Here is a 21,442-nt window from a genome sequence, read left to right as displayed (position 1 = left end):
GAGAGTGGGGAGGGGGAATGAATGTAGCTGGTAAATAGTGGAGAGGTACCTTGGGAGTCAGATATTAGGCAGGTTATAATGTGAAATAAATCCAATGTCTATATTTAGTCCATGATTTTTTGTAACCTGTAGGTTGAAGTGAAGTTCATAGGCTCATCTGTGAAAAGTATTTTGTAAATACCCTTTGAGGATTAGAACTGAGAGATTGGAGAGAGAGTGGTTTTCTTGAAAGAATGTACCCCCGTAGGTCTGGTTAGACTGCAGTACAAGAAACAGATCTAGGAAATGATAATGAATCACAAACTAAATGAATCAGTGAGAGACTACTGAAAAAACAGAATATTTAAGACGGGAGATGATTATTTCACTGTACTCAGCACTAGAAGGTGTCAGCTAGTCTTACATAGTTTTTGGGCACTGAACTTTCAAAAGAATGTAGAGAAATTGGACTCTTATGGAGGTTCAAGGGATTGGTTTGTTTCTACTAAAAAAACCCAGGGGATACTTTTTTCAGTACACAAAAGGGACAGTGATAAATTGTTTTCCTATCTACACTGGGAGATGGACAAGAAGAAATTAAGTTAAATTTTAAAGAAAAGTTATGGTGATGAAACACTAGAACAGACTTCACCTTTGTACGTTGTGGAATCTCCTTCACCGGAGGTTTTTGAAAAAAATGTTAGATAAACATTTGTCAGAGATACTGTAAACATATACTTGATCCTGCTATGGTGCAAGGGGTTAGATGAAATCATTGGTTGTCAGATTTATGGAGGGTTGTAGACCCCTACGATTTTGTACTAAGGATAATGGAGAGTTATACTTTCTGTAAAAACACACTATAAAGTCTAAGACCATCTAAGAGGTAGTACAGGTCTCTTGTTCCACTTCTTCTTTTCCCTTCTGCTTGCCAACTTCTTCCTCTAATGTTTCCCCTAAGGAGGAGAAGTGCATATCTCAGGTTGAGAATCACTAGATTAGCTTTCTTGGAACAACTTCCAGTCCTGCATTTCTATGAAACAAGAAATTATCCCTACTCCAGATACATCATGAGATGGGAGAGAGATTTCCTCATTAGTACTATTAAGTTTAAGAATAACTTCTTCTGCCTTCCAGTTCAAAGCTAGTGTTTCTATATTAAGCACTTACACCAAGACCAGAATTGTCTGGAATCACTTCTCATATAATATCACATTAACTTCTCACATTAACATAATAAAATAAGGTAACACACAAAATTATGTTAAAATAACACGGCCTTTTCCATTGATGGCATTTTAGAAAGCAACACCAGACAACAAGACTTGTAAACAGAAGATTTTAATATTTTCTATTTATATAAGTTTTCCTTTCCTGCATTAGATGGATAAGAAGAAACAAGTTAGCATCCTATAACCATCAGTCAGTTATGGAAGAGTTATCAAGGTTTGGTACTATTGAATCGGTGGACTTCATTGAAAGACAGACAGCCATAGTTGTATTCAGAGATATCATATCAGCATGTAAAGTAGTGAACGCCTTCCCAGCCAAACCAGGTGAAAGGATCCAGTGCGTTTGGCACGACAAATTCATGTCTGAATATAGGATATCAGACAACAGAAAGAAAAAATCCACAGGTTGCTAAAATACGGTTTTATTAAATTGTTTATATCTGAATCAATACAGTAACACCAAAAAAGGCACTGCTAGGATTCATCAAGACTATTACCAGACTTGCTTCAGAGGAGTTTCATTTTTTTGTGTTGAAAATCAGAGTTTTGCTTTTTTCTGAAAGAAGCTCACAATAGCATTCATGAATTCATCAGATTGCCATCTTTCGCAGAGGAGTTTACACTCTTGACTGTTAACTGCATGCAGTTTCTCTTTTTCCGTATTTCGTATTAACTGCTTGGACAGCGCCAATGACTAAGAGGGAGGGAAAAAAACACCTTGGTTAAAGAACACGCAGTCAAATCCTAGACATTCTCTCAGTTGGATGTTCAAAAATGCAAAATAGAGAGAAACACTCAGTATGCAGTATTAAGGCTGAATGGTATCATCATTAGCATTTTTGATTGCAGCGGGAAATTTACACAGAGGCTACTACTTCAACCGCTGGTAGAACTACTTAGGGTGTGTATAGAAGTTGGGTTTTTTTCACCATTTAAAGTGCTTTATTGCTGTGACTTAACAGAAGTGCATGGCTTTACAGCACGTTAAAATAGGTACAATGCTTTAAATTAACACTTGTTAAATAAGGTATTAAATTTGAAGCACTGTATTCTATAGCACTTTAGCAACCAACATTGCTTTAAATAGCCTCTGTACACTGGTCAAATTTCTGACCGGTGAAGAAGCCCCAGGAGGCTGTGGAGCACTACCTACCTGCCTCCTAGTCTGGAAAGTGCAGGAAGGCTCACAGCCCCCACCTCCACACACTACTTCTGTCATGTTTAACAGCACTGTAATTTTATAGTGCTATAAAAAGTGCTCTAAATTACAGCACTGTAGAACGTACATGGAGCACTTCTGTACAAACCCTCAGTTGGGTATGGTTGCAGAGAAAGGAATGTGTCAAGGGAGGGCTCAGTCTATACAGATGGGCATGTTTAATTAGGAAGCTGGTGAGCTACCTGCAGTTTCAAACATACCAACAGCTGATAATTTATGAGATTCTGGTCTCAGACGAGTTTGTTTTCTGCATGTTTGAACAATCAAGAAAGACTTGAGCTGCATACATGTTTTATTTTTAGGCTGACCATAAGGAAATCCGGGACATTCATTCAGGCAGGCAGGCAGCAGTACCTCCGAGGCACTCTGTGCCACTCTGGCTCCTGGCCAGACTGTACCCTGCACCCCTGTGTTTCCGGGACGCCCATTACAATTCTCAACAGCCGGGACCAGCCTCTGAAATTTGGGACTGTCCTGGCTAAATCAAGACTTATGGTCACCTTATTTTTCTCTTTTCAGGGATGTAAGAGTGGATACAAATTGAGAATATTCTTCCTATTTTAATTAAAGCACCACATACTGCTTCTCTTCCAGAGGTGCTGAGCACCTACAACTCTCACTGAAGTTAAAATGCTGTAAGGGGGAGGGGCAGGGGACACATCAGTCTGGACAGACACTGCATAAATATTCTTCCCCCTTAGTATTCGCTCTGTGATAGTACAAGGTACAGGGTACTGGGCTAGATGGACCTCTGGTCTGACCCAGCGTGGCATGTCTTTTGTTCTAATATGAGGAACATCCTAAATGGCAGCTTTTGTAGAGAAAATGTTAGGGCTATTTAAAAGAAAAGTCAAGGGCTGTTTAAATACGTATCTTTAATCTCTGGACAAGAAATTAGCAACCAAGGGCAATGCATGTAGCTCATTAATTTTAAATGAACTAGAGGGAAGTATATCTTCCTGATTTTAACCAAAATAAAAGAATGATGTTCCTGATAGAAGAACTATGATGGTTTAGTTCCTGAAGGGAACCATGGAGCTACCAAACCTGAGGAGATCATTTAGAATGAAGCTTATTGTTTTCATTACTCATAAAGCCAAACCCCATGGACAGGGGAAGGCTGGACTATCAAACACATATTTACCCTGTTGATAACCAGACTAGGATACTGCCTGCTTCTAAGCTGGCTATTCATGATTTTTAAACACTAACGTTTTTGGGGTAACTTGCAAAAGTTTTCAGCCTTCTCCAAACTTCCTTCTGAAAAGTTTGATCAGGGAAAACCTCAGTCACGAGTCCCCGAGCACACGCTTCCTGGGCAGTCAGCTTCCTGTTGAAAAGCAGCATCTCATTTGCCTAAAAGTAAAGAAAAAACAGGTGGTCAATTTGATAAATCACAATGTTCACAAAAACAATGGAAGCTTGAGTCTTGCCTATTAAAGGTCCAGACTCTGAAAAGGGTGTGGCCACACAGGAAAGGGTTGCCTCTCTGGAAGAACATCAATGGATGGTGGCAGAGCAATCAAAGAATTTAGTGCCTCAGATTAACTATTGCCAAAAGTATTGTTTTCTTGGTTATTCTAAATTCTCCAGAATGGGGAATAGCAGCCTATAATTTGCTGAATGTATAAACTTTGTTATCTGTTCAATGGACTACAGAGAACCTACAGCATATTTTTGCGCACACAGTCTCACTGGCAGTTATGTTAACACAAAGATAACAGAAACCAGATTTAAATATTGCCAAGATCATCATTGTGAAATAATCAAGTAAAGGATAAAGAGAGTTATGCAATTCTAAAACCCAGAAAATGAAAATTGTGTGGTATGCCAAATGTGGCCATCCCAGCTTTTTTGTTTAATTTCTTTTCTTATTCAGAGTGAAATATAGTGGGGTGGGGGGCAGATGAATAACAAAATAGCTCAGAGCTAACAGGTAGTGTGGGATAGCCTGGAAAGAAGGGAGAAGCTGCTTCACAACAACATTCTGAGGAAGAACTGAACCCCTGGCTCCCTCCACAGGGTTGGCAAGGGCTCCTCCAAATGCTGCTCCCTGACTGATAGAGAGTCAGTCAGGGAGCTGACACTAAAGGCTACTACACTAAAGTGCCCTGCTGAGGAATCCTGAGGGGCACTTTAGTGTAGTAGCCTCTTTGACAGCCTGAAATCTGCCCCATACATTGCTGAAGGAAAGATGGCGGCCCTCGTTTAAGGCTCAGAACCAAGACTGTGCAAAGAAAATACTATTACACCCATATGGTAGTATCTAGTTCTTGTTTCTCGTGTGTTGAACTCTCTACTCTGGTACCTATGGTAATATTTTGCTATTATCCTGATCGTTGAAAAAGAAAATTCTACACTGCAGAGTGCAAAGTACAATAGAGGCTGTTTTTCTGTTGACTCTTGTGGTCACCCCTCTTACTTGTACAGTATCACTTCATAAATCCAGATATAAAAAATCTGGAATTACTGAAAATTTGGCACTTTAAAAAACTACATTCCATCAGGGAGTAGCAGCAGTCGGTCCCAGAGCATTGGAGGGGGAAGCTTGCAAGCAGCAGCTCCCACTGCCATCCACCACCCCATGCCGCCGCTCTGCATGCAGCCGCTGCTCCAGAACTGCCTGCCGCTCCAGTTTCTAAAATCTGGAATTTTCACATTTCTGGCAGGTGCTCAGTTCCAAGCATGCCAGATTCATGATGTTATACTGTATCATGGTATAGCACCAATAAGTAAAATGGTATAAATGTAGATAGGTAACTGAGACACCGGTCCCTGCAGTCTTACCTTGCCTAAGCCCATCATCTTTGGAAATAGGTAAGAGGAACATCCTTCTGGGCTCTGACCAAGCTCAGAAAATGGGGTGTGAAATGTGGCCTATTGAAAAGTAAATTCATCTTTAGAATGAAGAATCCAGCATCTGAAAGCTGTCACTTTTAAACAGGACTAGAGTCTTGCCTGGAACAGAGTTGCACCGCAGATCAATCTGACCCACTTCCTTTATAGACTTCAAACAATGCAACATGGTACACAACTGCCCTTGTTAAAATAGCACAATCCCACAACAAAATGAAATTGCCTGCTTTGATGGTTCTTGTAGCCCTGATGGCTAGCACTGTTCTTGGCATAACCAGACAGAAATCACATTTAAATCCACTTATTACTAGCATAAGTTTGATCATAGTGTGGACAGAGAACCTTTTCAATTCATTAGCTTAATCAGCTCACATATGGGAGCCTCAGGGCAACGATCTAAGAGCTACTAGGGACCCAGTTCTGCTAGTGAATGTAGCCCCCAGGCTCCTGCCCAGCTGCCACTTCCCACATTGCTCCAGCTATAACACAGCCACAGTCTCCAGGTTCCCCCTTCTTCCTCCAGATGCTGCTTCCTGCCTCTGTCCCAGCGAGTTGTGTGGGGAGCTGAGAGTGAATCCAAGGCCAGACATAGGGTTGGGGATTGCAGCTATGCAATGTGTGGCTGCTGCTGCTGGTACCCAGTGGAGCAGCAGGATAGGGGGAGGTGGGAGGGGAAAGGAGCATGCAGCAGTTGCAGAAAGGGTGCCCACGCAGGCAAAAAATGCATCAGGTGTGGTGGGGGGAGTATCCACGCATTGTATAGCCCAGTGGCCCTTGCCTCACCTAGTATAGCCTGCATAGTGTGTAGATCCCCACTGGTGTGGCCCCTGAGGGTTAGAAGTCGGACAGTCATGCTATACAGTATGGAGGATTCAGCCTGAAATTGGTCTACCAAAAGCCCTTGAAAACAAAAATGCTAAGCATGTGCAGCATTTTTCCATGTAAAAGTTGCATAGTCTCCCAGAAAGCCCAAATACATATTAAAAAATCACTTTGGAGTGCAAGAAAACTGCTTTAAAATAGTAACTGATCAAAAAGGCCCAAAGCTTTTACACTGCAATATCACTCTCATTCTACTGTTTGTTCACACGACAGTCAAGATACTGAACTTTTTTTTAAATGCATATATGGGAAAAGTATGATGTAAGATGTTGTATATAACAACTAAATTAATTGCAACTTAAAGATGATTAACAGGAGAAACACTGAATTGCAGGGCTTGAGTTCTGGCAAACTCAAAATCCAGATAGAAAATGCTGAGTAATTGTATTTCTGTTTCGAAAATATGAATGGATTTGCAAATTGAGAGTCTCCCCCAGGTCTTGTCAAGTTTCTCTCATTGCAACTACAGATAGCTTAAGGCAAGTAAGGACACATTGAAAAGTGACTCATCAGTTAGGCTCCAGAATGACCTGGATAGATTGGATAAGTAGTCTGCAAACAATCAGCTGAGATTCAACAAGGGCAAGTACAAAGTCCTGCACCTGAGATGGAATAATTGCATGCACAAATGCAGACTGGGGAATGACTGGCTAGGCTGTAGTCCTGCAGAGAAAGACATGGGGTTACAGTAGACCACTAGCTGAATATGAGCCAACAGTGTGCTCTTGTTGCCAAAACCCCCCCCAACCCAACAGCATACTGGGTTGAATCAATGGCCATCACTTGCAAATCAAGGGACATGTCTCTTCCACTGTACCCAGCACTGGTGAGGTCTTGCCTAGAGTACTGTGTTTTGGGCTCCACACCTTAAGAAGGATGTGATAGTTTGGAAAGAGTCCAGTGCACAGCAACAAAAATGATTAAGGGTCTGAGAGGCAAGACTTATGAGGAAAGGCTGACAAAATTAAGAGTACTTAGTCTGGAGGAGAGAAGACTGAGGAGGGATTTGATAACACTTCAAATACCGAGGGGGGGAGGGGGGGCGTTATAAAGAGGATGGTAATGGGTTTTTCTCTGTGGCCACAGGGGATAGGGCTAGAAACAATGGCCTCAAACTTCAGCAGGGTAAATGTAGGTTAGAGAGTAGGAGGAACTTTCTGACTCTGAGGGTGGTCAAGTATTGGAACAAGCTACTAGAGAAACTGGAATCTCCATCTTCGGAAGTTTTCAAGAGCAGGTTAGATACTTGGCTGGGATGATTTAGTCAGGGGTGATCCTGCCTTGACAAGGGGGCTGCATTAGATGACTTAATGAGGTCCCTTACAGCCCTACTTTTCTATGATCCTATGTAACATAGTCGTGGGGAAAAGTTTCATACTATAAATCACAGACAAAGCAGTTTAAAGAAGAAGCAACCCACTATAAGTCACTTGTTAACCTAAAAAGTAGCGCTTTCTAAAAATACTTAAGACTCAGATTTTTATTTTAAAATAATGTGGATTTGTCTAGCTTTTCCAAGCCCAAGTAATGTGACGTGGCTCTATTAATAGAGGACCATAATGAAAATGGTAGCCATGTAAATGCAAATAAGCATTTTTTCACATTAAAGAATATTTTGTTAGCTTTGGATCTCATTCACCTCAAACAGTGCTTTCTAGTGGACCTGCATATGGCTCATCCAACCTAAATTTCCCCTGTTGCAGTTTAAGACCATTGCTCCAAGTTCTCCCCATGCAACCAGAGAGAATAGTCTGTCTCCATCCTGTTTTAAGTACCCTCCAGCTATTTCAGGACTATCAAATCTCCCTCCCCAGTCCTCTCTTGCTCAAAATCATCCTAGTTATTTCAATCTTTCCTCATAAGTCATGTTTTCCAGGCTTCTAATTATTTGTATTACCCTGTACTCTTATTCAGACTCTTTGTTGAACTCTCTTCCATCTGCTCACATCTTTCTTGAACTGTGGTGCCCAAAAGTGGACACCGTACTCTAGGTGAGGTCTCAAGAGACCCAAATAGAGCAGAAGGAGCTCTTCCCTTTATTTGCAAACGACATGTACAAATGTTAACAATTACAGTGTAATTGTCTGTACTGGTATTGCTTGATATATGCCCAGATAGTGCACAAAATAGGAAGTAACATATCACCTATGGATTTTACATCAAGCTTTAGTATGTCTTTTTTTACAGTAAGGTTAACAAGATTTCTTAAAAAGGAACCTGTGCTGAAAAGAAAAAGCTGCTACAAAAGTTTAAGTACACCTTTGATTAAAAAATAAATAAATAAAATTACTGTACTCCCATTTTATAGTGGATTTGATTTTATCTTTTCACAACAGCTTTACTTGGTCAAAACATTTCACTTCTGTTAACTGTGACAAAAAGTGTAATAGCAATTTCTTAACCCGTGCTCACTGGTCTTGATGGCTTTATTCAAAAGACTAGTCTTAGTTAGGCAAGGTTCTTTGGGTAGATGTAATATCTTTTATTAGACCAACTAAATAGTTGGGGAAAAGTTCTTTGCAAGCTTTTGGATACAAACACCCTTCGTCAGACTCTGCAGAGTCTCCCTATGCCTGATGAAGGGTGTTTGTACCCAAAAGCTTGCAAAGAACTTTTCCCCAACTATTTTGTTGGTCTAATAAAAGATATCACCTTTACCCAAAGAACCTTGCTTGCCTAATGTCCTTAGACCAACACGACTACAACCAAGAACCCAGCAGTCTTAGTTACTTTTACACATTGCTAAATAAATATAGCTACACTAGTGCCAATCCCTGAAGTAGTGGTGCTGCATGCAGACAAGCAGCTGCACATAACTGTGGTCTGTTACACTGAGACAAATTGTTCAATATAGACAGAACTGACAAATACTCGATTGAGATCACCTTGCTTACCCTGTCAGTAGCATATACAATGTCGAACAGCCCCAAGATAGTTGCAGAGACTCCAACAGCTGGACCATTCACCACTGCAATCAGTGGTTTAGGAAAATCAATAAAATGGTTGACAAAGTCTCTGGATATAGGGAGGAAAAGAACTTGATGTTATGTCACCTTTTAGACTTCTCTTGTGCCAAATTTCCTATATAGTAATTACTACACACTGTTGAAAGGAATGACATTTTTCTAGATTTTGCAGTTGTCAGCTAAGGGGAAACTGATCTCCCTGGACAACTTACCCAAGTGAGAGCTGCAGGACAAAGCCATTTTCTTGCAGTTCATCATTAGGTATCATATAGGTCACTGTCCCTCAAAAAACAGTTCTGCCTCTTCCAAGAAATATTCCTGCCAAAAGGTCAGCTCTGCTTGTCTTGTACTATATTTTCTTTCAGGGCACATCTACATGAGACCTTTACTGAGCAGCTGACTAATTAGCTGCACAGTAAACATCTCAGCACCTACACATGTACCCCGATTAGGTTGGAGAAAATAAATTTATTCCACAGCAGCGCACATATAGATACTGACCAGGCTGGTTGGGGCATGAAGGTGCTTCAGTAAGGGGGCTGCATGCCAGCTAGTCCCATGCTGAAGCACCCTTGTGCCCCAGTCAGCCCCTCCACAGCACGCTGAACCAGGGGGAGCATCCCCAGGATTGACAAGTTGACCCCTGGGGTCTCCTGTCAGCTGGGGCTGTTCCAACTCAGCTCAACATGCTGCAAAGCCGGGCACACGTGCAAATGGCAATAAACTCCAGAGTTTATTACTCTGCATTCATTGCACATGTAGACATGCCCGAAGTGTACTAAGCTCTTTAGACCATAAATTTATCCCGGTTCAGTAGACTGTGAGAAAGTATGATCCTATGGTTAAGGCAGTTGATTGGGACTAATATCTGGGTTCCCATCTTGGCCCTCGCATACATTTTCCCTGAAACCTTGGCAGGGCGTTTAAATTTTTGTAGGACTGACTAGGCCTGCCATTGCAGGTAAGCAAGCCTCTATAAGTGAAGAGACAGTTTAACAAAAGAGTGCTTTGTTACCATAGTTGTTTTGTTCAGATAAATTGGCATAAACTAAACTGACAAAAACACTTTGTCAGCCTAAATATGTCAACACTAAGACTTTGGGTATGAAGTCTTACACCAGTATAAAAGTGTAGTTAAAAATCATAACCCTAACTCAAGTTACTATACTAACAAATGTTTCGACTACTAACCTAGTATCATTTCCTTATCTGTAGCTTGTGAGTAATTCTCTCACTCTGTCTTGTCTGTATACACTGTAAACTTTGAGGCAGTGATCTCCTACTATATTTATCTACTGTGCCTGCTGTTACTGGGCCCCTTGCATGTGGGAGCTAGGACTAATGCAGGTAACAATCATCTAGCTTTTATAGTATTATATACATATATGATAAGAAAATAAATCTTACTCTAATAGTGATCCACCATATTTTGTCATCTTCTCTATTTCACTGGGTTTGATACTGATAAAGCCAGTCAGGTCGTTTCCACTACAGTAATAATCCCCACTTCCTGTGAACAACATAAATACATATCAAAAACGTCTGAGTGCAGAAAAATTAAGAAACAGGCACTTTCTTGTTTATAAAAATGTTTAATTTTGAAGCAACTACTTTATGCTATTAAGCTTACAAAAGCATGTACTTTTTTCACATTCTTAAAGGAACAGTATTTGTTTTGATATATATAACAAAATGAACTACAGAAATCAGAAGAGACAACAAAGGAAAACACAAAAAAATACTTAATGTATGGGTGACAAGGCATAAGAGTTGTCCCAAGTGCATAAGAACTGACCTGGTCTACTGTCTTTGACATCTGAGAATTGTATTTCATGGGTAGTGCAACAGGGTTTCACTCCAGGGGTTGCCATGCCTGCTCAACCCTAATCGACTTCACTCTCTTTGGGCAATCTCCCTTTCCCTTTCCCTTTGCCTGCCATGCTGTGATATAGTTACTTTTTAGGAAAAGGGAGGCTGCCCCAGGGCTCTGCAAAGCTTGGTGTCTCACTCATGAACACAGGTGTCTGTGCTCATCGCCTTAAGGGACTCTGTCCTCCCCAATATCCAGGCCCATGTCTCGCAGATGTCACACATCTTGATCAAATCGTAACTGTCCCGTGGGTTCTGTTCATCCTCTCTGTAGGTTATGGGCACTTTGGCTCCCTCAGTTTCCAGCTGTGGCCCTCCTGGCCTTTGGTCCTTCTCCTTAGACCATGACCCCGCACCTAGGCTGGGCTCTCAAGTCCTGCCAGTCTCCAGCTGTGGCCCTTCCTGAGCCTTGGCCCTACTCCTAGGCCATGGAGATGTATGGGCACCCTGGTCCTTCCTGTTCCCTGGGCCCTCTGTTCTCTCTTTGGGCCCTCTGGCCCCTACTTATTTTCCCTTAGTCCCTTCCACAAACCACCAGAGTTGCTTACCCCGGCTCAGATATTAACCTGGAGCCCTGCTGCCCAGAAGCCCCTCTTCTCCATGGCTTTCAGTGCTAGACTGCTTGGCAAGCTCCAGCTCTGGGCTTATGGCCTGACAGCCCAGCCCCTGTAGGTCATGTGACTCCTAACTGCCCCCCTGGCATACCTGCAAGCTGCTTCTCAGGCAGCCTGGCTTCTCCTAAAGTAGCAGGAGTACCAAGCCTCCTGCTACAGTAGGTTAAGTACAAACCTACTAAATAACTCAACATTATCTTGATAGGATTTCTGCTGTAATCATTGGAAAATTTTATACAAGAGGAAGGAAATATTGGAGGGAGATTCAGTTTACTTATGTATATGCTATTCTGTCATTAGTTTGCTAATAGTTATGGCTAAATATAATGCTAACAGATCCAGATAAAGTAAAATCAATTCAGTAAGATGTGGTACCTGTAATAACAGTTATGACAGAGTCGTCCTTGGCAGCTTCTTCAAGAGCTTGCATAATTTCTTTATACATCTATGTAAAATGAAGAGAAGAGAAGCTGTGATGCTGGGAAGGTATAACACGGAAATCCCACTGTGAGTATGAGAAATTTAAAAAGCCAGATTTTCAAGAACAGTCTTTAAATTCATGCCTACAGGAAGAGATGTAACTAGTGATTTTGGCATCTGGTGCAGAGGTGCTATCTAGAATCAGAGAGTAAAAGTTGGGGACAGAGGGGCTGGGGGGATGATGAGCATCAGAGAACAAAGATGTGGGGTGCTGCAGGATACTGCTGACCTATAGCATGTGCCAACACCTAGGGCGGCTGCCCTGCCCTAGTTATGCTACTATCTACAGGTAGTTTAAACACAGGTTACGTGTACCCACAGCAGTTATCACTGCTAACTTGCAAGTTATTTATGCCATAAAAAACTGTACATGGAAAAAAATAAGTTTTAGGTGCAAGACTAAAGGCAAGAATGGAGCCTCTCTGAAATGTGTACATGAACTAGATAAAATATTTTAAAACCTGACAAGTATTACAAACGTGAATTCAGATAAAGAGGCACTAAGCACAAGTGATCAAATCGGGGTCCCTGCTGTGGCTGGTTTGCAGTTGGGCAACCAAGGTAACAGCTGGCCAAGCCAACTATTAAAAGCTTCCTTTAACTATTCCACGCTACTGAAAATACCTGCAGAACTCTACCTAGACGTACATACAACATTGCTAAAGTATTACATTATATATAAATAATATAAATATACAGATCAAAATGTAAGTTCTCTAGTACAAACAAAGCTAAAAGCAAGTCTCATCTATAGGTTTAAATTAGGTACATTACAGTCTTTCTGTAGTTTACTACGCCAGGGTAGGAGAACAGGCCCTCCGATGAGAGGCTGAGAGCCATGGGACTGTTCAGCCTGGAAAATGCAGGCTCAGGGTGACCTGGTGGCTGCCTATAAGTATATAAGGGGTGTACATCAGGATCTGGGGGAATGCCTGTTCACCAGAGAGTCCCAAGGGATGACAAGGTCAAATGGTCACAAGCTTCTGCAAGACCGTTTTAGGCTGGACATAAGGAAAAACTTCTTTACTCTCCGAGCCTCGAAGGCCTGGAATACACTGCCTCCAAAGTGGTGCAAGCACCTACTCTGGACTCTTTTAAGAAACATTTGGATGCTTATCTTGCTGGGATCCTTCGACGCTATCCAACTTCCTGCCCCTGGGGCAGGGTGCTGGACTTGATGATCTTCTGAGGTCCCTTCCAGTCCTTATGTCTATGAAATCTATGAAACTTTCGGTTTAGATCAACACCTACTACTCTTGAAAATCTGACCCTTTAAAGCTGGTAATTGTTAGATGGGTGGTTTTGGCTATTTATTAATTTTAACAGCAATTCCAAAGAGAAAGAAAGGTTTGAGCTGAGAACAAGAAAGTAGCAAAAGCAAAGGAATGAAATAAAATTATTTGAAAAAGACAGAAAAAAAGAACACTCATAAGAATTAGAGGGGAGAATAAGAAGCTGGCCTGTGTCTGAAACTGCAATCTAGGCCTTGTACCAAGGATATATACCTATTAGAAGTGCAGCTGCTATGCTAATGTCTATCTACGGGCTTCAGTCAAACTTAATTCTTCTAAGTTATTTCATAGCATATATCTACTTGCTTCAATAATGCAAACTGTGGTTAAGGACAGTTTCAACTCCTATTGGTTTCAATGGGAGCTGAGGCCCCATCAGCCCCTTGTAACACTGGACCCTAAACACCCAAAGGCACCACAAAAGGTTGTTATGAAAGTTTGGTCTTTTAAAATTCTGATTCATTTACCTGACAGTAAATATTTTAACCCTGAAAGCCAGTCTTCTCACCTGTTCATTGATAGCATTTTTCTTCTCAGGACGGTTTAGCATTATCTTAGTGATGTTGTCTTTAGTGGTAAGCTCTATGGTTTCATATCCACCCTTGCGCTCAGCAGTGGTATCTTTCACTTGGCTAGAAGACTCAGAGACTAAGCTTGACACAAGTTCAACATATTTCTGTCTGGCATCTTCCTGTGGTGAAGAAAATCCCAAATTATGATTAAATAAATACTGAAGTCCAACCTGGTGAGCTATGCTTATGTTTAGTACAATAAACTGAAATAAGTTTATTTTTAGAATAAAAAGAGCTTGAAAAATCTGTTTTAAAATGGAAGCTGTCTTCATGAGGGTGATGAAGCTACAAATTAGGAGTTTACTATAGAAGCCAGTGGTAGGTTTTGTCTCTGGTTGGAAATCAGGGGCAAAAAGATGCAGTCAAGTACTGCCAGATGGAGGCTAAAGAGCCTTATAAAGGAGTCTGGTGAATACCGAGATTATCACTTTCTTTCCAGATTCAGGACAAAAGCGCACTTAAATCAGAGTATATACTCAACAACACATAAAAACAACTGAGAAGACAATTGTAACAGTTGCCTGCATTTGATCCTGCATGCACAAAACCCCCATACTGTATTGTGTGTGATTGTGTGATATAAAACCTAAGGGTAACAGGGGACCAAGAGGAGTGTGACGTGTTCCACCACCACACCACACATGGCAAGTTTTCCAGTTTGGTCTTTCTGTTCCTCCTGGCTGAGGCTGAATTAGTTTACTACCTGTATGCTGTTTGTTGCCAGCTGCTAGCACTTATTTTTCTTCCTTAAATGTTTAATGAGTGCAGCTGGCTCTGGTGTGTTTGACTCAAAGAACTCTCCAACAATCACTGCTAACAAACATCTTGTTCTGATAAAGTTGCACAATACTTTTTTTTTAAATGACCTTTCAATGCTTATTCATAGAAGGCTGGGAACTTTTACGGAAAGCAGTCTCTCTTCATCCTCAGAGCATAAAAATGACTCTCTCATTCTAAGCAATGGGAATGCAATATCCCACTGCAAGTGGTTAACTTACAAACAAGATTTACAAGTGGTGATATGAACATAAGTTCATGGGGCCCAGTGCTTATTGGTTCCTCCCAGAACCACAAACACAAATTAAAATAGGAGGGAGAAATTTAATCATTTCTGAAATTCCATGTAGATTTTAGGTCAGTTCTGATTTCAAACAAACCTGCTCACCCCCTCTGTACTTTTATTTGTCCTTCCAATAACTGGAGGTTAGGATTTAATGTTTCCCTATCAAGTGCTGATTACCCTAATAGCATCAAAAAGAACAGGGGGTTTCATTCTTTTAGTTCATCATTTGACCTTAGCAAGAGCAGGAAATACAGTGAATTTGGGTCTCTGGAGGAACAAAAACGAAGTTATCCAGTATGCTTATCAACGTAATTATGCATCAATTTGGGTCAGTTTTAAAAAAGAATGACTACCTTTTGGCCAGTGTAAATCTCATCTACAAAATTTGAACCTGTATTTTTTAAAACTAGGAAATGACTTAAAGGCACTAGTTTTAGTACATGCATCTCTTAATACTTCCCTCTTAGGCATCTACATTCAAGTTGTTAAATAGTAAGGAGCAAGTATCGCAAGCCCAAGTTGTGTCCTCAGAATGAAAAGCCTCTTTCTGGGAAATCTGGCTCTGCAATCTAGGCCCACATTCAGTCACTGATTTGGAATTGGGGGTGGATCCAGAGGGGGTGCAGTGGCATAGCTGCACACTCCTTTTAGATTGGACCACACTGCCGGAAGCTCCGGGGACTTTTTAAAGTTCCTAAAGCCGGTGAAAATACTCTCTCCTTTCCCCTTCCTGTTCAAAGAAACACTTCCTTCCGCCCCTACAGTCCCAAGGGCAAAGAAATTCCAGAGCCATTCCTGCCTGATGTGCAGGGACTGTGCTCAGCTGGGGATGGGGACAAGGGCAGCAGGGATGGACAGGGGTTTCCTTTCCCCACACTGTGACCAGGCAGGGTAGAGGGAACTCTCCAGTCACTCTGTTGCACTGTCCCCTCCCAGCCCTGCTCAGCCCGGGCTGGCTTTGGAACTTCCTTGCCCCTCACCATAGAGAATGTAGCAGGGACAGGCAAGGAAGTGGGGTGGGGGTGAGTGAAAGAGATGGGAAGGGGACAACCTCTGAGTAGGAAGGGGAAACGAGTGGGTATTTTTACCTGCTTTAGAATTTTAAAACCTCTGCAGAGGCTCCTGCAGCATGGTCTACCTGCAGTGGTAGGGCAGAAGAGGCTGGGAGCAGCGTGTGCTGCCACCCATGCAGTGGGAGTTGCTAGTTCTACATGCCTCTTTGGGAAATCCTGGATCTGCCCGTTTACCCTGCTCCCAGCCTGTTAACCCATTCTGTATAAAGCTTCTCACTTCACCTTTAAAGGTGAGTTGTGATAGATCTTGGATTTAATAGTAGAGTGTAATCAAGGTCCAAGTACTATTACTATTATTCTCCCCCAAATTTTTACCCAAAATGAAAAGACTTCTAGAAGCAAATGAGCTTGTTTAAAATTGATCCAAAATTGAGCCACAGCAATTATAGCTGCACTCTTTGCATTTCTTCAGCATTCTTTGAAGAATCACTAAAAGTGGAAGCAGTGTTCCTGTGTGAACCTATTGTGAAGACTGAAACATCTAAGAAACCTGGTAGAAATAGTTAACAAATGTTCAAGTGCAAGACTAGATGATTGTGACTAAAGTTACATGGAAGAGACAGACTCTGTCCTGAGCAGTTCAGAGGGAACATGGCAATAGCTAACCCCTGATTAAATCCAATGGACCCACGTTCAAAACTTAAGCCTACTTCATACACGACATATGACTAGCAAAATGTTATTCCCTCACCTTTGCCCTGAAGATGCCTTGTGTGGTACTTCCCTATGATATCTCCCTTTAAATCTTGAAGATCACCATCAGTAGTCTGATAGCATACACAACACTCGGTGATGAAAAAGGGTATTTGTATACCTCAGGGCAACCTACATAACCTAGTGCAGAAGTGCAGCATGCTTGAACTTTCGAGAGGCATGCCATGCTCCTCAAATCACAGAAGCAATGTTTCCAACTTTCTTCAACTAATCCCTCTGCCATCTGATACAGCACTGCACACAGAACAACACTTCCCGCCACCCCCTTTGTCATTGCTTTAACTAGTTGTTACAGCATCAGGTTTAGTGAGAAATTTTCAGTGGCTACTGGCAGTTCCTGGGGGACAGTGTTCTAGTTGTATTGCAGGGGCTGCGTGCACTTTGATCCAGCCTCAGCATTGGCAACTACATCTGTGAAATACAGTAGCACTGCTGAGAGGAGGCAATCCAGCCTAGAACATCCTGAAGCAATAATCTAAGTGTAGATGGTTTCTAGGGCTGTGCAAAGCTTTGGTAGCCACTTCAATTCGGAGATTTGGCCTGATTTGGTGACCGAATCTGAATCGAATCGAGAGACCAATTAAAAGCTCCAAATCAAATCGGAAGCCTCTGAATCAATTCAGAAAAGATTCGGCCCAATTCGGAGATTTGGCCATAGACTAAACAGGCAGCAGTCCTCACCACGCTGGACACAACTGCCAAGTCTGCTGGGGTTGGGGGAGGGAAGGGGAACGGGGAAGGGAGGGTTTGGGGCTGGGATAAGCTGCTCAGCCGGGGCAGGGGGGCACGGGACTCGGGGAAGGTATGGGATGCAGACGCAGCAGCACTAGGAGCAGCAGGGTAGGGCGCATGATGCAGGCATGGCTTGCTCCAGGTGGAAGGAGAAAGAACCTTCAGAGTATAAAATAGACAGATATCCAAAGCAGGACGTTCAGCTAGTATACAATGCGCTTCCAAGCTCTACCTGATTGGTGAATAAAGGGATGTCAAGCAATAAGTTCATAGTTCTACTTTATTTACCTTAGACAAACTGCCGAGAGAATTCCATGCATCCCATTTGGCCTTCTTGACAAAGTCAAGCATACCTGGCTTTGCAGAACTGCAGGGACCCTCAGTCGCCTGTATAAAGAAAAAACAAATTCACATGAACCTTTGAGTAAGTTCAAATTTTTTTCTCCGAAAAAAACAGGACAAAGAACATAGTCCTGGCATAATGTTATGTAATCCTGGCCCAGAGGTCTGCCTGGCCTGTTTTAAAATATTTACGTATTTAAATTTCTCAGCAACTTTTCATTATGGTAGAGACGCCAACCATTTTAATTTAAGAATAAATATGCACATACACTATTTATAAAAAAGCAATGCAAGTAAGAAAACTCTAAGAAACAAAGGGATTCAGACTTCAGAAAGGCACATTTTAGCTTGACTTTACCATGCCTTATTTAAAGCTTTTAATATTCCCCTTTCTTATATCCTTCACCTTTAAAAACATCATAGCCACTTTTTAAACAGAAGGTATCTGACCTACCTGTTTGAACAATGCATAGATCTTCAATTTTACTTCATTCCCAGGATCAGTTTTCAAAAGTTTCAGCTGACCACTTGCCTTTTCAAAGTCTTCCTGGCTGACAGACATGGTAGCTCCAGTCACATGCAGCTGAACAAAAGGCAAACAAACTGCCTGCACTGTCCTAGTTATAAGGGGAAAACATCTTGTTGGTTGCTTGGTTAAAAATCTATTCTAGAGATAAACAGGCTATTTTTCAAGAGAAATATTTCAGATTTGCATTTATTTTTGAATATTCACAGGCACACAAATCAATACCAGAGGTCACAAAGTACAAAGTAGTTATGGTGTAGTTGCTTTGATACAATGAGAAGCATTATTCACCTTGGACATTATTCACCTGTGAACTTAACTGTGTCCTAAATGTAAAGTAAAGGGCTGGATGGAATACCAAAGGCAAGCAACAGCTGGAAAGCAGCTAAAGAGGTGGAGGGGGGGACGGAACATTATATGATCAGAAGCCAGGCAAGCAGTTTAACAACAATAGCACAAGGGGCAATACTAGTTTTTAATCTTGAATCATAACTTTCCTGGTTCTATCTACACCAGGTAGATCAGGGAATATTAAAGAAAAAAATATTACTGTGTTCAATATATTAAAACCTATCAATGTCTAATAAATTTTTCCTGTTATATCACTAGTTCTCTTCAAGTCCAGGTATATAACATAATAAAGCATTGGAGTCTTAAAACCTGATTCTCCTCTGTTCTATACCTGCATGCCAAATGAGCAGGATAGTTTTTTTATTCAATAACACTATAAAGCTAAAGATCAGGCTTAAGCAAGAGAGACAAAGAGGTATGTAGCCAAGCTCCCTAGTCCACATCATGGTAAATTAATTTTATTACCAGTCTGAGAAACTTTCAAATTGCCAACAAAAAATTAAAAACCTTACTGAGGCCAAAATTACAAGACCGTGTTGGAAATGTATAGCTTTATCATTCTGGGGCAGTAACAGGGAATGCTGTTTTCACATAAAGGATCCGGTACAGTACGAACAAATTTCTTTCTGAATCAGATATTGAACGTGGTTTGGCCCAACTGCACACTAGAAGCACATCACCACTTAGTGCACTTGTCTGTGGCTGCTTAATTTCTAGGGTGCCAGACTTTTAACATGGAGAGTACGAGGGAGGAAAATTAAACGGGTTATTTGACCCAGCAGTCTTTGCTGCCCAGAGCAGGGGGTTGGACCTGATGATCTCACAAGGTCCTTTCCAGCCCTAAACTTCTGTGAATCTGTGAATCTCAAATTTCACTTGAAGTATATTCTAATCTATATTGTTAGAGATCAATACTGAAAGCATGCAGCAAGAACAAACAAGTGCAGTAACACTTGCCCAAATGTAAAGGACCTGCATTCATGGAGCTGTGAACTATTATCTCATCTTACAGAGGACTCTCTTTTCACAGGTGTAGAACTTAACATTTTTCAGAGATGTTGAATAATTATCTTGCTGTTTAATTTGCCATTTTGCTGCAGCAGGGCTCATGTACTCTAATTTTCTGCACAAAAGAGATGTAATAGGAATACAGTCCAGTAAACATTATTTTGCACTGTTCCATAAAGCCAGAGCTGAAGTAGCCCAGGATCAAGGCCAATAGAAAATGTAAATTGTCCAGTAGGGCTGCCTGGACAACACCTGAAACCTGAAAAATGGACAAGATGAACTACTGAAGTCTGGTTCCTCTTTATTTAATTGACAGAGGACCAAAGGAAAAGAAGGCTGGCTTTGAGCCTGGGGAACTGCCAAATCCACAGAGCCTGAACAATGTTGTAAGGGACAAAAGTAAGTACATTTTGTAAATGAATGTTTTTCAGTATGGACAACAGTGGTGTTTGGAAGTGAGAGAGAAGAAAATGAAGGATTTTTCAGAAGGATAAAAGAAATCTAACACACTGCTAAAGAGTACAGAGATTCTTAAAGAACAAATGACTTTCTAATCTAGACTGTGGTCTCATTGGTACTCCTGAGTACAGAAAGCTCTGACTACAGAGGAGCAGAGATTTGCAATAAAAGCTAAGACTGACAGAATATGTTGACAGATTACTCTTGGCAAATATCAAGGAACCTAATAATAATGCTTGGGAAAATAAGCAGGCATGTCTTGACTACAGTTCAATATCATCAGAACCAAAGAGTTGAGAGACAAGATAAAAAAGTAGATAAATTATGGAGTTGCTGTAGTAAATCCACTATGAATACTTCAGATAGTTTCTAAACCTTCCTTCCTTCTCTACCTTTATGAAGAGTTCCTTTCTTCTTGGATCTCACCTATAGTTTTAGCCAGACCAGTGCTGTCCAAATGGCAACCTATGGGCCGAATGAGGCACCCAAAGGTTTAAATGCACCCCTCAGGCTCCCACCTGGCTGTCACTCCCCCTTCCCATGTTGCTGCCATGCACAGACCCATTGGGATACAAGACTGGAGAACAGGTATGAGGCCCTGGCGACCCTGCAGGAGATGGAAGGGGAGGAGGGGAGGAGGAAACCCTTGGGCAGGAAGAAACACCACATTCTTCACACTCCGAACAGGTCAAGAGATCCAAGAGGACCCAGAGGAGGAGGCGATGAGTGCTCGTCATAGGCGACTCCATCCCGAGAGGTACGGAAGGGCCCATCTGTTGCCAGGACCCCTCAGCACGAGAGGTATACTGCCTCCCTGGAGCAAAGATTCAGGATGTGACGGAGGTAATCCAGGCCAGGATCAAGCCCACTGATTACTACCCCATGGTCCTAGTCCATGTGGGTACTAATGATGCGGCCAGGAGAACCCCCGATCACCTGATGGCAGACTACAGTGCTCTGGGCAGCGTGCTGAGGGAGTTCGGTGCACAGGTGGTATTCTCTTCCATCCTACCAGTGAACGGATGCAGAAGACAGCATGAGAACTGCATCCGAGAGACCAACTGGCGGCTTCGGCAGTGGTGTCTCGAGGCAGGCTTCGGCTTCCTGGACAACGACCCGCACATCACGACGAGGGACATGCTCAGTTGGGATGGGCTTCACCTGTCCCCCAAAGGTAAGCGTGTGTTTTCTTCTAGGTTGGCGGATCTCCTCC

The 21,442-nt window shown here is 41.9% G+C and overlaps 1 protein-coding gene across 1 annotated transcript in view; it reads right to left on the bottom strand.

Annotated features, from left to right (window-relative positions):
• Positions 1-1,617: 1,617 nt before the first annotated feature.
• The window catches only part of LOC102386341 (enoyl-CoA delta isomerase 2, mitochondrial-like), a 24,150-nt gene continuing 4,325 nt past the window's right edge, over positions 1,618-21,442 (bottom strand). Inside the window, exons 2-10 of the mRNA XM_014519273.2 lie at positions 18,340-18,502; positions 17,832-17,930; positions 13,898-14,080; positions 11,993-12,062; positions 10,542-10,644; positions 9,063-9,183; positions 5,218-5,307; positions 3,643-3,786; positions 1,618-1,905 (exon numbers count right to left, since the gene is read on the bottom strand). Of these exons, the coding sequence (XP_014374759.2) occupies positions 1,750-1,905; positions 3,643-3,786; positions 5,218-5,307; positions 9,063-9,183; positions 10,542-10,644; positions 11,993-12,062; positions 13,898-14,080; positions 17,832-17,930; positions 18,340-18,502 (1,129 nt within the window). The 3' untranslated portion in view covers positions 1,618-1,749. The remainder of the gene's footprint in view (positions 1,906-3,642; positions 3,787-5,217; positions 5,308-9,062; positions 9,184-10,541; positions 10,645-11,992; positions 12,063-13,897; positions 14,081-17,831; positions 17,931-18,339; positions 18,503-21,442) is intronic.

This window comes from Alligator sinensis, unplaced genomic scaffold, assembly GCF_000455745.1.
Source record: "Alligator sinensis unplaced genomic scaffold, ASM45574v1 scaffold579_1, whole genome shotgun sequence".
Lineage (NCBI taxonomy): Eukaryota > Metazoa > Chordata > Crocodylia > Alligatoridae > Alligator > Alligator sinensis.
The sequence above is the reverse complement of the archived record's forward strand: the minus strand, read 5'-3'. Positions and strand labels throughout refer to the sequence as shown.